Below are 17821 nucleotides of genomic sequence, written 5' to 3' on the forward strand. Positions count from 1 at the left end.
CGCAATCTCTGGCAGGAAGAGAGAACCATGAGCAACCTTGAAAGTTTTAAGGAAGTACTTCTACTTCCTGATGTTGCTATCCCAAGGCAACAACAGAATACTCTAGGAGATGCTGAACTTATCTCACATTATCTCAGACTCAGCAGCTTGCTAAGATCTGTCCTCTTCTTTGGGGCTAAATCATGACTCATACTTCTCACTTAAAAAGCAGTCGCATCACCATGTTCTGGTAGAGTTACAGCCATGCTTTTCTTCATGGCATCAGTGCTTCCCAGGAACTTACCTAAAGATGCACTTATACATCATCCTCCAGGCTTCATTGGGTCCAAAAACTAAAGGACATTTGCTTTCTCATCTATAGGTGGTAAGGTTGAATATGAAGCAAGGGCTTTCAGCTACACTGTTAACATACCTGACAGAGATTACATTTTCCCTTTCTTTGGACTGTTGGTTGCTCATATGCAGATATTCCAGAAACAATCTCTTTTTACTTCCAATGAAAGACCTTTTTCAGAATGAGAACTAAGTAGACTGGAGTTACCTGAGCAGGTGGCCTTTTCTACAGATCATCCCTAAAACTTCTACCATGTATCTGCCTCACTACCCTCTATTCTCAGGGGAGGATAGTGAGAGAGAGAGAGAGAGCAGCTGGCTGCAAAGCATAGTAGTACTGTATAACTCTTGTAAATTTCCTTCCTTTTTCACTTTGAAAGATTCTTGTCTCTTATTCTAAGACGGCCAAGTTTATGTGTCAGTCTTTCTAATTCTGACAGGACAGCATATACTTGACCAAGCTTGATTTTTGGATCCTTTTAGCAGTGCAATGCTAAGTAACCACTTCAGCTTCATGTAGGTAAGCACCTGTCCCTTTGTTTTATCATGCTTTCTTTCATGATTGACATCCTTTGAGTCATAAGTTGTAAGCAATTGCAAAGTCAGTTTTGAGTAAACCAGATCTCAAAGTCCATTACTGTAGTTTCATACTTTGTTGTGGTACTGGACTTCTTTTAGCTAACCTCAAGCCCATGAGCTTCCAGTTGGACCCTCGTACACTTGGCTAGTTCTGATTTCTCCACCAGTTTTGATCCTCCTCATGATCTGCCATTTGGGCTTTTGCAAATGGTGGGGTTTATAAGTCAAACAAACTGAATTCTGTATTAAACATAAATGATTTTTTTTTAAATACAAACCCATAACTAACAACTATGGTGCTCAGTCCCAACATTGTTTATTTCTCACAGCCATAATCCAGACTACAGTACTGTATTTGAGATATTAGTTATTACCTATTTGGAAACCAAGTTCCATGGACACAAATGAGGTACTACTAATAGCCAACCAGCTGAGGCCAAGAATTGAGGATAATGTAAGTTATAGATTTATTTTAAAAATCAAATGTGTTAAATACAGAAAAAATATAAATGTAAGTTATAGATTTATTTTAAAAATCTAATGTGCTAAATACAGAAAAATATAATTTATAATAATATTTATTATTTGAATGCTATTACTGTTAAAGATAGCTTAACAGTAGCTTATCAGTAACTGAGATATAAGCTATATTCCACAGTAGGTAGATTCATACCAAATATATTACACTGGAATTGATTTTTGTATATCTCAGAATTCTCTTAAATTCATGAAGCCAATACTGTGTGTAAAATTTATCTGGTTTATACTTTTATGCCAAAAATGCTACACAGATACATCTGGAAGCGCTTAATAGCTTTTTCAAGTTCAAAAAATTTTATTAGCTCCTCCTATACAGTATTTTGTGAATCATTATTCTGACAGCCATACAACTTAAAAATTATAAAAATCACAAAAAACATCATTACAGTATTTACCTCTATCAACATATAATGGTGGAAAACAATATACTGTTAAAGTTTATTACACATCTAAAAGTTCTTTACCTGCAAAGTTCGTATCCTTTCCCTCAATCTCTGTGTGAGTCTAGTGCTGGCTCCTGAGTCTGATAAACTCAAAGAACTGTCTTCCTTCCCTTCTTCTAATAACCTGCAATAGCAATTAGTAAATTTAAATAACAATGATGCTCAAAGAAGTACAGTAGAGTCTGACTTCTGCCGGCACCCTTGGGACCAAGCCACTGCGGATCACAGAAAATCCTTTCAGTACTTCAAGCGTGAGAGGAGAGAGAGAGAGAGAGAGAGAGAGAGAGAGAGAGAGAGGAGAGAGAGAGAGAGAGAGAGAGAGAGAGAGAGAGAGAGAGAGAGAGAGAGAGAGAGAGAAACTATTGGGTCTTAGGTGTTTACATCAACAGATATCCATTTTACCAAAAATGGATATCTGTATTAAAATAATGATAATCTTAATAAAACTGTTGTTTTACATTCTGTGTACAATAATACTTCATGCATTATTGTCATATTATTATTGTATTAGTGTAATTTATCAACACAGTGACCAGGCACCATTTGCATTCTTGCTATGTTCCATTCTAAAATCATCAGCTTACTGCATTTTAAACATCATCACAGCCATTATTGCTAAATGAAATGCATTTCAGAGATTCGTTTTTTCCGTAAATTACCAGAGCTGGAGTTTAAAATGAAACATACTTATTTTATAAATGGAAATTAAAGGAAGCAAAGCTCAGATTTCACCAGTATTGGATGTTGCTTTCAATTTCTTCCAAAATGTTTTGTGGCCTGCACAGTATTTATTTCTTCAGCCACAGCTACAACCATAAATTTACTGGCATACTTTTCATATCACTTTCTCTCCATTGCATGAAGGATGAGTAAGGATTTATTTTATATTTATTTATGGGGGAGTCACCATTGAAAATAATTTATAGCAACTTTTTAACAAGTTGACAACTGTAACACTGACCCTTAATAAACGTGTGTTAGTTTCGGCACCGACATCAGCAACGACTGTTTCGATTTGATTGTTTATGTCAGTACATGCCTGTTGTTTATGCAGTGTCTTGCATGCAGTAGTAATTGGCTGCTGATTATAAGGAATAGAAATGAATACTTAGACAAGTAACAAGGTTGGTAAAGCCAGATTTAAGGTATGAAGATTCACATTTAACCTAATGAACTTTTGCTTCTAGGCCATTTATTAGCTAAAGCTGCTCTAATATGCATTGTAAAGAATCTTCTTTGCATTAATTATGATCATGTATCGCATCTATCAACACAGCAAAGAATCTCATGTATATATTTGTATGTAGAATTTCTGGCCTTTTTGCCAATATATATTTCATCACTGTATGTACATTATGTCCCGTTGGCTGTTATTTACTGACTGTTACCAAACACAAATTGGTCTCATTCAGCATATGCGGTTGAGACCTATCAGCAAATTGTCGTCCACACGCTGCCATGCATAAATTTTATGCCCAGGTAACAAATCAATCAGCACCCAGTTCTGTCTTCTTGATCTCCTCAACTGGTGACCCCGACGGCTTTGTCATTAACGGACCTTACCACGTCAGCTTTACCTTCAGAAAGCCTTTTAACGGAAACCATATGGCTTACAAAGTCTACGCCTCTGGAAAGCTCCACTAATGGATTCAATTACAGTGTACCTTCTTCAGGTACATTCTGTGATTACTCAAATTGGTTTGGCCTCCGTTACGATTCGTCGACCATCATTCAGAAGTCATTAACAGCCGGAACCCACCTGCGGCATATAATTTTGACTTTTGATGCGACCCCAAACATATTAACGGACTAAATGGCCTTCTTTAAGTGTTTTGGTGAATCAAATGTGAGACACTGAGGTGAAAGTCATTCAGGGACACACAGATCTGCATCTCCCTCTCACCTTTGAAGGCAGCAATAACCCAGGCGATGAAACTGCCACCGTTCTTGCGGCAAAATCCCGCATCCTGGTTCCTGTGGACAGACATCCATTTCCGTGTAGCTAAAATCTTGGACGAAGAAACCAAAGCGGACGTCGCCATGACAACGCTGCCTGAGGAGGTCTTCAACAGAATCACTCCATGGTTGGACTTGCAGCCGGGCAAAGTCAAGTGTGAAGACCTACAAAAGAAACTCATTGACACGTACTCCAGCCCGTCCCAGAGAGAGCCCAATGTACTGACCTGATGAACAGCCCCTGGGGGGGACATCAGGAGGGACACCTGGGACGAACTACAAGTTCTCCTGATGCTGCCGGGCTTCAACTCAGATGGATGGAGGAGGGAAATATTCCTGTGGCACCTTCCACAAGAGGTGAGGGCACAAATCATGGAAGCAAGACGCGATCTTGATGGACGAATTGGTGAGCCTTGCACAAAAACTCCACGAGACCACCAAGGCCTCCAAGCACAGTGAAACACCTGCAGCCTGGTAGCAGAAGAAGCCGAAGAGGGGGACACAAACGCGGTATACAGGAAGAAGGCGCCATCGCAGAAGCAGCAGAAGAGGACAACCCCAGCCTGGTGTTACTTCCATCGGAGGTTCGGAAAGGACGCCAAGAATTGCAGAGCCCCCCTGTTCTTTCACAAAAAACTAGGAAGGCGACCACCCATAGCAGCAGTGGCCGCAAACCTTCGACTTAGAGAATCCCAGCCAGTAGGATTCTTCATCCACGATGCCATATCGGGATGACAGATGCTGATAGACACAATCGGACTATGCAGTCGGTATTTCCACCGCTGGGGGAGGACTGCGACTGCACATCTGGCACCGCTGCCACACTAGTGGTGGCAAATGGAAGCCCATCTGCTGCTACAGACCTCAGACCTGCAGAATATCCATCCTGGGTCATAAATGTGAATGGGTCTTCATCATTGCGGATATCTAAGTTTCCTTACTAGGCACCCGATTTACCCTTACACCACAGACTGCTGGTGATGTGTGCCAAAAACATCTCTGGATACCGGGAACCTGCTGCAGACACCTCTCCCCGGACGGGAATGCCCGCCGTATGCTCCATCTCATCGGAACAACACAATTGCCCTCCTGTACAGAATTCCCAAATGTCTTCAAAGCCAGAACTCGCCACGTGCAGGTACCCAGGCCAGCACGGCATCCATCACCACATCACCACCATAGGGCCCACCAACACATGCTTAAGTTCCTGCCCCTGCCGCCCAAGAAAACTCCAGGATGCTAAATGAGCATTGCCGAGATGGAAGGATGGGTATCTGCAGAAAGGCATCGAGGTCCATGGGTGTCCCCCCTCCACATGGTGAAGAAACCAGAGATGGTTCCTGGGCCCTGTGAAGACTACGTTAGCTGAACCTAGTGACAACACGGACCACTATCTCATACCAAACAGCAGGACCTAACAGGCTGCAGTACATGGGGCCAGATATTCACAAAAATGGATTTGTAAAGTCCTGTTTTCAGGTGCCAGTACATCCCAGCGAGCGTTCCAAGACAGCCATCATCATCCCGTTCGGGACATGCACCTTCCTGCTCACCTTCGGCCTCAGGAACACGTCAGCCACATTCAATGCCTGATGGAGCATCTGGGGAACCTTTCTCGTCTGCTACGTGGGTGACATCCTGATCTTCTCAAGGTCCGGAGGAGCACTTGCAGGTCACATCCAGGCTGTGCTGGAAATGCCCCTTCAGAGGAGAATGGATTGATCTGTCTGATTGACAAAGAAATACTTTCAAGTGGAAAGAGTGAGACTTCCGGGACATGGTCTCTCGGCAAATTCCACCACCATAGCCTGCCAAGAGTGGATGCAGTGATTTTTAACACTAAAAACGATCAAGTCCTGCGGAGATTTCCAGCACGGTCACCATTACTGCTGACGATCACGAGCCGGATATCGCCTGCATCATGTATCCCCTAACAGGAGTGCTGAAGGGGAAGCCAAAAGCACTGACTTTGGAAGTCCCGCAGCAAAAGGCGTTCAAGCTGATGAAGGCAGCCCTCGCCAAAGCCACCACCTTAACATATCAAGACTACACCTCCCCCCCCGAGACTTACCACCGATGCCAGCAACGTCGCTTGAGGAGCCGTGCTGGAGCAGATAGTAGACGGTTCCCCCCACCCGCTTGCGTTTTTTAGCCACAAGTTAAAGCTGCCGGAGACCCGCTACAGTGCATCGACAAGGAACTGCTGGCAATCTACCAAGCCATGTGGCACTTCAAGCACTTCTCGGACGGCAGCCCATTCACCATCCTGACAGACCACAAGTCATTGGTACATGTGTTCACGAAGGCGGGAGATGCATGGTCGGCAAGACAGTGACAGCACCTGGCTGCTATCTCCGAATTTGGATGCACCGTCAGTTACGTCCCCAGCAAGATGATCCCCAAGCTGACGCCTATCCAGGACTGGAAATAAATTCAGTCCACCTGGGCCAGAACTAGAAGACTGAATAGAACAGGCCGCCAGACCAGAAACTGGCAGCTTACGACAGCACTCCCCCCACTGAAGTAGGAAGACGTGGCCAATAGGTGAATCTGGATCGATACTTTTCTATTACACCAACACAGGCTGCCCATGCCCCCATGATACCAGCATCACAAAGAGAGTGTTTGACATCATCCACGGGCTGTCCCATCCATCAGGACAAACACAAGCGCATCTGATGACAGAGAAATTTGTGTGGCTACAGGATCACGGGAAGGACGTGCAGAATGGGAGAAGAAATGTATACCATGCCAAACAGTAAGATGGCTAAGGCACACAGAATCAGGCATCGGAGACCGCTCCAATCCATGACGGGCGTTTCGGGCACATCCACATAGACGTTGTAGGACCTCTGCCTCAATCAGGGGATGCCAGATAACCTCTGGACAGTCTCATAAACTGTTATCACAGATGGCGGAAGCCAACCACAATGGTAGAAGCATCTAACGGTGCCTGCACGGAAGCTACTATCAAGTTGCTGATAAGTCGTTTGGTGCCGGATGTCCATAGCTTCAGACAGGGGCCGGCATTTCTTGTCAAGAACTCTGGGTCTCCTGGCACAGCTCTGATAGGACAACACTCCCACAGTATGGACGGCATACAACCTGCAGCCAGCGGTATGGTGGAAAGACCCCACGTTCGGCTTGAAAGCCAGTTCTGATGGCACGCTGTACCTGGCCAGAATTGGAAGAAGCGCCAGCTGCCTGGGTCCCACTGGGGTCTCGCACACTGCACCAGGGTAAAGTGTGCAGGAATCTCCGCGAGAAAAAAAAAGTCTGTAAATTGGTGCGTGGAGAATTCTTCCACACGTGGAGCCGGACGACCTGGATACACCTTCCAAGACAAGAGAAATTGCAGAAGTTGCGCCTGCAGAAGACTCATGCGGACAGGACCCTGTGGCCAGAAGGCCTGAAAACCTGCATCTTTTATGAGGGGCAGCACAACGCCCACTGCCTTGACCCAGACCATACCAGAGTCATCAGTATTAGAACATCCAAGGCCTACCTACAACAACCATGGGTCCAGGAAGACTGGATAATGCTGACAGGTTCAGCCAGCTCTTCCCTAATGGACAGCGGAACCGGGAGGAAACCAGCAGACGTCCCAGAATTCTTCCACAAAACAAGACCTCGATGAAGAGACTCAGATCCTGGAAACATGGCGAGGATCCAATGGACGCACCGGATGCCATCCGCCTGCAAAACCCCAGACGACTCCAGCAGTCGTAACCGCCACACAAAACGCGGATATCAAGAACTAGGTTGGCTCCTGCTCCCAAGAAGATACTGCGATTGCGATTCAACAGATCTTCCAATCATTTGTTTTCATAACAACTGTCTTGGAGGGGGAGTACTTGCAAGACGTCTTCTTTACCGTAATACAATCATGTATTGCATCTATCCAACGCCTTAAGAATCCAAGTGTACAGTATATTTTGTATGTAGAATTTCCTGGCCTTTTCACCAATATATTTTATCACTGTATGTATGTTATGTCTCTTGCTGTAATTTGATTGACTATTAACAAACTGCAAATTGCTCTCACTCAGCGTCTATGGTCCACAGGAGACCTGAAGTCGGAGCACCAAGTTTCTGTCCACACGCTGCGCTTTGCATACCTTATGCCCAGGTAATACAAATCAATCAGTACCCAGCTCTGTCTTCTTTGACCTCACAGCATTATCAATGGTATCTACCAAAAGTGAGACAGGCATAGAAAGCCTAGCCTAGTATAATGCACCGAAAATACATCTTGCATTATACATGATGTATATGAAAATGTTACTGCAAAGATAAAATTAAGTTTCATAGATACTTACCAAGTAATTACATAGCTATAGTTTCAACTCGCATGGCAGCTTACATTTTGAAAATTGCAGTAGCGCTTCGATAGTTTAGTGTAGATGACAAGCCCTGCCCACCAACAGGAGTACTGAAAATGACTTAGTAATTACTTGGTAAGTATATATGAAGTTTAATTTTATCACAGTAAACAAACACTCTATATGGGTAGCTTGCAAGTAATTTATAAGCTGAAATCACACTGACAGGAGGTGGGATGCATGGATATATTCTGCTCCAAAAACATTAAGTTATAGTAATGACTTTGAATAGAAGTTTCAGCACTGAGACAGTAGCTTTTGTTTCCTTATTTGGTAAGAGAGCTATGCAGGTACTGCCTCTGATTTGATTAGTGCTCATCTTGCCATGTAGTATGCAATTAGTAGCCATGGAGCGCCTCTACTTAGGTGAGCTTTGCAGTGGGGATGTGTCTGATGGCTAGCAAGCATCAGCCAGTGCCCTTTGCCCTGGTGCAGTACACAATAAAACAACCGTAACACTTTCACCTACACAAACACACAACCCATCCATAGAAAACCGGTGGTCCAGGCACAATGTACCCCTGGATCCCAAAACATTGACACTGCCCCTACCAAGCGAGAAGAGATAGTAGGAGAAAAGAGAGATTCCTATGCTTCCTTCCTAACACCATAATGCTACTGATAATAGAATGGGCTCAAGGTACAGCAATTTTTAAACATTTTTAACATCTTTCAAATAGTGAGACGCGAGGATTGGTTCTCACTTCCAATAGGCCGACTGCAGAATGAAAGTGAGTGACATATGTGCCTGAAAGCTGATAAGGAAGGGACAGTCCTGACATCATGAGCTTTTGCTGTAAGAGTAAGTTAAATGTCCTGAATCTGAGAGAGAGCCTCAGAAATGAAGTCCCTGATGAAGAAGGACAATGAGTTCTTAGTCGGACGGTGAGATGGGTTCTTGACAGAGCACCAGCGGTTACTGGGTGGTCCTCTGATCTTTCCAGTCCTGTTCAGGTAATACAGGCAGTCCCCGGTCATCAGAGCGGGTTCTGTTCTGACAGCGTGACAATAACCAAAAACAGCCAATACTGTAACCGAAAATTGGCGATTTTTGGTAGCTTTCGGCACTTATCGGTGCCAAAAATCACTGATTTTCAGTTATTGGCGCTTCTGTTAGGTATGCACTGGTGCCAATACCCAATTATCTGCGCCAATATGTGAAAATTGGCGATTTTCGGCACCGAAAATTGCTGATTTTCGTTGCTAGACAGGCGCCATAAAACCGGGTCGTTGATAACCAAGCCAGCCAATAACCAAGGACTGCCTACCTTAAACTCTAGCAGGATAAAGAACTCTCTTCTTCCTCAGAGCCAAGGTATCCGTTAAGGTCTTATTGGAGAAATCGCAGGGTCAAGGCTTCGAAGGGCCCTCATTCTTGACTAAAAATCCAAGGATAAAGAAGCAAACTGCATCTCCTAGTGAAAAAATCTGTCCTTTATCAATATCTTGGAACTCGCTAATATGTTAGCAGTAGCCAAGACCACAAGGAAGAGAGTCTTTTGAGTAATGTTTCTACAAGAAGAGGAATGAAGGGGTTGAAAAGCGGGACCTGTCAGCCACTTCAACACTACGTCCAGGTTCCAGGAAACTGGGTGATCCTTTCCTGCTTAGGCGTATCAAAAGACTTGATGAGGTCGTCAAGATTTGGGACTGACGCAAGATTCAGGACCCCTGTGTTTAAACACTGAACTAAACACAGTTTGATACCCCTTAATGGTGGAGGACGAGAGATTCCTAGATCTCTTTGGATAAAGAAGGAAATCTGCAATTTGGGTCACAGACGTCTCAGAAGCTGAGATGTTGAGTCTGAGGCACCAGCTTTGGAAAATCACCCACTTAGCCTGGAAGACGCGGCTAGGAATTTGACGCCTTCATCTTGCAATAGCCTCTGCAGCGCATCTTGAAAACTCTTATGCTCTGACAAGATTCCAGAGTCTGAAGACTGTCAGGGCAAGAACGGACAAACCTTTGGTATCTCTTAAAAGTGCGGTTGTCCAAGCAGACACGGTTTTTTAGGGAAGGAATCTCAGAAAGTCCACCCACAACTGTAGCAGGTCCTGGATCCATTCTTTCATGGGCCAGAATGGGGCTATGAGAGTCATCGTAACGTTGCAATGAGCCCAAGACTTATTCAGCACTTCACAGACCATGTTGAAGGGCAGCAAGGTGTAGCCCAAGAGGACTCCTCAACCTAGAGCCAAGGAGTCTAAATAGAAGCTTAAGCTGGGCTCAGAGGATGAAGGGCTTTCCTTTAGAAAGTCTATGTTCAGACCATCACCATGCTGGTCTAACTTGATTACCTGGTTTATGGGAAATGCATAGGTCTCCAGCTGTTTCCCTGTCCCATTTGGCCTACAGAAAGAATTGTAAAACTCTAATGAGAAGTTTGCCTAACTTGATGAAAGTCTTGATGGATGACAGAGTCCCCAGTAGGCTCATCCACTGATGGACCGAGCAAGACAAAGGCTGAAAAACTTTGTGGACTGGCTCAGCAGCCAATTCTCTTGGCAGACAGAAAACCCTTGAAAAGTCCAGAGTTGAAGCTCATCCCAAATGGAGGAACTCTTGTAGAGAAGGGGCCAACTGGGACTGAAGGTAGATGATAATTCCCAGTTCCTGAGAGGGAGATGTACAAGTCCTTCGTGCACTTTTCCTAGAAGGAGATCGAAAGGCAAGTCGTCCATATATAGACTGACATTAATACCTACTAAGTGAAGTCATTTGCTAGAGGAGCCAGACTCAAGTGAACCCTTGAGGCACCCAAGAGAGGCTGAAGCAAAGAGCCCAAAACTGAAGATTTAGCTGGCACTGGGTGCTCCGAGAGGAGACAGACGTTTAGGCGCTGACATGGGGCGCCTGAGAGTGTGTCTTGGAAGACGAACCTCAGACACTTCCTAGAGTATGGATGGAAGGGAAAGTGGAAGCATGTGTCCTGCATATCCAAGGTTATCATCCAATCACCCTGGTGAATGGATGAAAAAACTGACTGGTTTGTCTCCAGCTGAACTTCGTCTACCGGACGAAGAGACTGAGGGCGCTTACATTGAGGACTAATCTCCAAACTCTGATGATTTGGGGACACAAACAGATGGTAGTAGAAGCCCTCTGAGTTGATGTCCTCGACTTCTTCTATGACTCTTTCGGAGGAGAGAGGAGACCTCCTCCAAAAGCGATGAATGTTCTCCCGAGCCTCTTGAGTAGGCCGTCAAAATGATGGGAGAAGGGGCCAAAGGGGGGCTCTCCATGAACGGAATGGAGAAGCCCTCCCCCAGAACCTTGACAATCCACTGTTCTGTCTCTTTGATACTCCACTTCTCCCAAAAACTTGACGAGACTGGCTCCCACTTGTGCATGGAGGACTAGACTCACTCGATTTTGATCTGTCCACAGTAGAAGGTCTCTTGCTCTCTGGCAGAGAGAAAAGGGTGAGAGCTGCCTCACTTTCATATGTACATTATGGCTGTGGTATTGTCTGGATGGACTGCCACAGTCTCGTTGTGAACTAGGGTTGAGAAGCACTGAAGCCCTAAGTGAATAGCTTTCAGCTCTCTGATGCTGATAACCCTGTTCTGTTCTTCAGAGACCTTGCAAACCTCAGGTCAAGATGCAGGCATGGAGCGGGTCCTAGACTTGGACTTACTCCCACAAAAAGATGTTGCTGGAGAGGAGAGAGCGTCTTAGGAACAAACGAGGACGGATCCTTGGGTGTTTAGAAGACTGCGCCAGAAGATCTTAAGTCGACTTCTACTGAAGTCCAAACCTGGGTTTGAGTGACTCCTTCATGGAATGGGAGCACCAAAAATCACTACAATCTTCAAATCTTTAACGCTAGCACTCACCGTAATCCAAACTGAAAGCTTCAAACAACTCAAACAGGTCTTGACAAGGAGGCTCAGAAGTTCTGCGATGAAAAAAAAATAATTTATAAAAGCCTGGGTATCAAAGGTAAAAGAAGGGGCTTCCTGGTAGCATAGGGAAAAGAACTACCTATGGATTAGGGGAAAGGAGAAAAACAGAAGGAAGCCTTACTCTTGTTCCTCTTATAGAAAAAACCAAAACTTCAATCTCCTCTCAGTCATCTTCTAAAGACGAGTGAAAGCTACCATATGGAGCCTGAGGTCTGTTTACCTGGATGGCTCCTTGTCGGAAAGTCAAAGGTAGGGGAGACGGGACAACAGGAGCCAAAAAAAATTGTAGAAAACTTGCCAGAAATATTGAAGGAGAGCTGCATGGGCTAGGGACCCACGGTTGGAAATTGGCGTTTGCGCTCCGGCAGGAGATTGATGCTGGAAGAGTTGGCTGGGTGGGAGTTGGCACCTGGTGCTGAAGCTGGCACTGGGTGTAACAGGAAGTGGGGGCACCAGGCGGCAGGGCACTGGCGCCAAGTGCTCAGGAGCTGATGCCAGGCGCTCAGAAACTGGTGACACTCATTGGCTGCGCCGAATCTCCAGAAGAGAGATGGCACTTTGAAAATGGCCACTGGTGGGTGGCTGAGAGGGATCATTGGGCGCTTGGAGCCAAATACTGGTGCCCAACAGAAAAACGCTCAGGAGAGAAATAACTTGTACTGTCCCATGTGCTGCAGGAAGGTTGAGGAGTGACGACTGCGCCGGGCTCCTTGAACCACTAACTGGGCAGCGGAAAAGAGGGGCCAGCATCGCCTTCTTGCCTCTTCAATGAACGAGACGAATCTAGAAAGTGTTTGTGGTGTTTCCAAGTCCGGGCTGGAGACTTGACGCACATCCACAGAGACACATTTCCAACGGCTGTCTGTCAAAGCCTGGGATCGATCAAAAGGCTCGAATGGGTGGGCGACTACCCATGGGCAAACCCCACTGACCTCCCTTGGACCTCCGGTATGACTCCTCCAGGTTTAGGGGAGTATGACAGGGACCTTTGTCTATGAGAATCGGCGGGACGAGCAGTCACCTCCTTCACTTGTTCAACACTTTCTCCTGTCAACATGCCTTTCCAGTGGCTGTCTGCTGATACCTGGGAATGCACAACAGGTTCGACTGAGGGGGCAACTACCCGTGGGCCAACCCCCTCGGCCTCCATTGGACTTTTGGTATGTCTCCTACCAGGTTTAGGGGAGTATGACAGTGACCTTGGTCTAGGAGAACTGACGGAACGAGTAGCCACCTCCTCCACTTCACTGTATCACTACTAGGTTAAATTCTTGTTAAACCTAGACTGGAGACTGGCAATGGCAAGGGTCGGAAGCAAGAGAACCAGGCGCAGGAGTAGGTGGATTAAAAATAGGAGGGCTAGTAACAGGAGAAAAAGGTGAGAAGGGGGGAATAAGGAGTAACAGAGCTATCTTCTAACCTAGGCTAGGGTAGAATTCTAGGCTAAGGGAAGTTCATTTGTCGGCTCTAGAGGCCGCTTTCCTTTCTATCCCTCTCTAACTTGTCTAGTTGAGATTAATTACCTTCTACTCTTGCTAACCATTACATTTAGCACAAGTTCTCTCCCTACTATATTTCTGCCTCTTGCATTTACTGCAAATTGTATGAGAATCAAATGAAGATTGATTAATCTGGTTTGCAACTTTCGCTACAATAACGAAAATAGGTGAACTTGAATCAGACCTAATAATAACCAGAGAACTAGGAAATATTATCCTGAAAGCTATTAAAGCTTGAAGGCTATTCAAAAAAGTGATAATACTTCACCGAAATCCAGCCATACAACCGAAAATCAGTAAATAAAAGAATGAGGTTTTCCTCTAAGTCGTTTCCAGTACTCCTGTTGGTGGACAGGGTTTGTCATCTACACAAAACTATCGAACAGCTACCGTGATTTTCAAAATTTAAGCTGTCATGTGAGTTGAAACTATAGCTATGTAATTACTTGGTAAGTTACTTGCATGAAATCATGTATTTGGACGAAATTTTTATGACCGCATGATACACAAGATCAGATGATAGATGAGTAAATACGCAAATTATGGTTCTTTTGCTTGTTGTATATTTTTGAGTTTCACAGAATATTTCTGTCGGAAATAAATGGAGCAAGCTTCAGTTCCGCAATCCGAAAAAATAAAAAACTGAAACGACTCATGGAACCACCTTCGCAGCCGCTCAAGAACTAATGGTGGCCCATTCAAAAAAAGTCCCGGATCATGGGAGTTGCTGGACCATGGGTTGCCAGATTTAAGAGGTCAGACTGTAGTAATAACTGTCAACAAAATTTTATCCAATCTTTTTACTGATCTTTTAAAACAAAACCATGCATGGGTAATAAACCTTCGCTACCACGCAAAAGTACAGTAATGACAACAACAATAATATTGTACTGCAAAGTCATTACATTTCAGAGCAGGAGACATTTTAAGGAGGAATATTTTGAATTAATGGTTTGCAAAAGAAGGCTATTTCATACAGTGATTAGATATTCAACATATACAATGGAAATACTTCAAGACACCCATATGTCATATTCAAAAATCTGTTTACACCTGTGGCACCTTCCTGGAATTCTAGTTTCTTTACTTATCTCAAACTGACTAATATAGAATATCATCAGCCTGTGATGTAAATAGAATCCACAGAATTACAAATTTATGGCCAAACCAAAGCATCTAAAAGAAAATTTATGGTAAGGGGTTGTAGTAGTAAAGATATGATCTTTTACAATTTTTTGGTGGCCATTTTCATATAACGTGTAAATACAAAGAAGAATATGCCTGACTGACATGCAATTATTCCTGAGACCCAAGTTAATATTTTCACTTGGAGACCAGCAGACTGAAATTTTGGATGGCTTCTACATTGAGCACACAAAAAGACACTCAACAGATATGCAACTTAGATGTCAATATCTTTTTGCCTGAATTTTAAGCAAGACAGTTAAGCAATATTTCTAGTTCCAAATGGTTTGCAAAGCTTATTAAGATAATCAGCTGAGTATGAATCTATATACTGTATACCAAGAACTTTTTCTGGATACAGAAAGTATTGTTAATACCAAACAAACTATTCAGATCAAATTCCATCATACTCCTTACATCAATTCCAAAAACATGCAAGCAGTGGCTTGCAAACAACCAAATAATACACAAAAATATGTAGAAGTCTTAGACAATCATTTTGAAACAACTGCATCTCGAGCTACACATTTGTTCTTGATTCAAGCAGTCACCTTTACCAATAATTGTTTCATACAAATTGCATTTTGTTAGTTCTGCAATCTTCTGACAAAAGTTCTCTAAATGAAAAAGAAGACCAGAAAGAAGTGGATTCTGTGCTTGTGTGTGAAGATACAGGTTGACCATCACTAATCCGGCATCACTGGGACCTGGAGGGTGCCGGATTAGCCAGTTTGCCGGATTAGCCATTTATTAGGCTAGAATACACGAAACCCAGTAGCTAAGCACCTTATCTTAGAATTAAAATATCCCATAAACCAGTACAAGTTGGTTAATAAAGAAAACACAATTATCAAATACAGGTAGTGCTCAAATTACAATAATTCGACTTACGATATTTCGAGTTTCCGATGGGGTTAGCAATTAATACCGGTACGAAAATATTTAGGAAATATTTTTAGTTTTCGCGCAGGCAGCAGGTACAATCAGGCAGCGAGAGAGACCAACTTACAATAGAAAAACTTCTTTTCCTCTGTCTCTTTATTCCATCTGCTAGTTAAAAAAGTAAAAGAGAATGATAAAAGTATTGCTAGTAACGTTATACTCTTGCGTAAATGTGTACAGCCATAAACAACCGAACGGGAAACTGTTGTTTTGCTAATAATCGTATCGGATAACAACTGTTTTGCTTGTATTTCAACTATCATACGGTAATACACAACTACTGTAGTTATGTTACAAATGGCATTAAGTACTGTACAATAAGACTGATATATTTTTTACACTATTCCCTTATTCGCTTTGGAGAAAAGATCGGCAGGGAAATATACTGTTACAGTAACTTTACGCTGCAAGTTGTAGCTGAAGCTGAGAAAACAATGTTCAAGCTGCTAAAGACTATAAATTATCGTGCATCGGCAACATGGATGAAACTGGACCGTAAATAAAGCTGGTGAGAATGTATTGTAATCAAAACTACTGGGCATGAAAGAATACAAATTACTACTGTTTTCACGTCGATAAAAGATAAATACAGTACGTAAAGCTCGTATTATGATGAAATCAAGAGTAAATAGCGAATGGAATCATGATTTGTTTTACACAAAACAAACATGCCCCCACAACGGCCAGCCACGATTCCCGCGAACATCATATATTAAAAAAAAAAAAATAGCTAAATTAATTTCACAACGAGGTGTATTTAAGTTATATTTCGACTTAATAACACTTCGTATAACGAAAAATATCCTTGTCCCAAATAAATAAAGTATCCATATTCATTTACGCTAACTAGAAACAAGAAAAGCGCTTTGAACTTAGTTAAATGCGGCGAAATAAACACCGCGATATCGAATCCCAAAACAAAACACTGATCGCAGTTTATAATACAAAGGCAATACGAGAACATACGCAATTAGAAACAATGTAGTAAAGCATAACTTTTTAAAAGATCCATGAAAAAGATGCACATTCGTTATGTTGATGTTTGTATAATACTGTTAATATGTGAATAGAGTTTAGTATAATGTAGGCTAGGCTACCAGTTTGTTGATGCAGCACACTGCGCCACCAAATTGAAGTGGCTGGCGAGCGAGTTATCGCAGCGACCCGGGAAATTTGAAAATTAGTGCGGAAACATGAGAAATTACTTTTGCCGAAATTTGTGCCAGATTACTGATTGTTCCGGACTACTGATTGCCGTATTAATGATGGTCAACCTGTACTTCAGTTGCCATCCGTGAATTCAGCATCCCCTTTGTGCTGTCAAAGTTTGACAGCAAAAAACATGAGGCTGAAAGGAAGGAAATTTGCATTTAAGCAAACTTGTGGCTTTGTAAGTACTATTTTCATGTAAACCCATTGCTTATTTGCAAGAGGTTTACATGAAAAAATTACTCAAAAGGCCACAAACTTTTACCTGAAAATTTTAGGATCTGTTTGGAGCTTTGAATGTAAGCACCATAATCCATTACCCCAAATCTAAGTATTAAGATATGTGTAATTTCAACACTTTTAGATAAAATGCTCATTTTCATACAGTCCTACAAGCGACTGTTGCAGTACAAGAGGCCATACTACTAAGAGCATTCCCAAGAGGCAGATAACCTTGGAAATCTATATCATCTAGGATGCATAATAAGAGAATGCCAAGATGAGGATGATAGGTCTAAATGCCTAGAACCCTCCCCAGATACAGGTTTGACCTGTCCCTTTGATCATATGGCCTAATTAATAGAAATTTAATCACTTGTAAGATGTGTGCCATCCCCACAAACTTATCATTAAAACCATGTTACCATCTAGATTATTATTAGAAAAAATGAAAGCGGTAGATAAGCTCTGATCTCTTGGATATTAACCTTAATTCAGGTTTCAGTAAATATGATAACTTATTTGAGTCAATATGATATCATATTCCTAAACAGTTCTTGAAGATAAAGGTCCTAAGAAACTTCCTTTGAAAAATACTTGCAAAGATGTTTCAACCGAGATAGAAT

The 17821-nt window shown here is 43.0% G+C and overlaps 1 protein-coding gene across 5 annotated transcripts in view; it reads right to left on the bottom strand.

Annotated features, from left to right (window-relative positions):
- The window catches only part of LOC136843657 (putative leucine-rich repeat-containing protein DDB_G0290503), a 281229-nt gene that overhangs the window by 148732 nt on the left and 114676 nt on the right, over nucleotides 1-17821 (bottom strand). For all 5 annotated transcript variants that reach the window (XM_067112208.1, XM_067112210.1, XM_067112212.1 and 2 more), the window contains one exon: nucleotides 1917-2019. In XM_067112208.1, coding sequence (XP_066968309.1) covers nucleotides 1917-2019 — 103 coding nt within the window. The remainder of the gene's footprint in view (nucleotides 1-1916; nucleotides 2020-17821) is intronic.

This window comes from Macrobrachium rosenbergii, chromosome 12 (assembly GCF_040412425.1).
Source record: "Macrobrachium rosenbergii isolate ZJJX-2024 chromosome 12, ASM4041242v1, whole genome shotgun sequence".
Lineage (NCBI taxonomy): Eukaryota > Metazoa > Arthropoda > Malacostraca > Decapoda > Palaemonidae > Macrobrachium > Macrobrachium rosenbergii.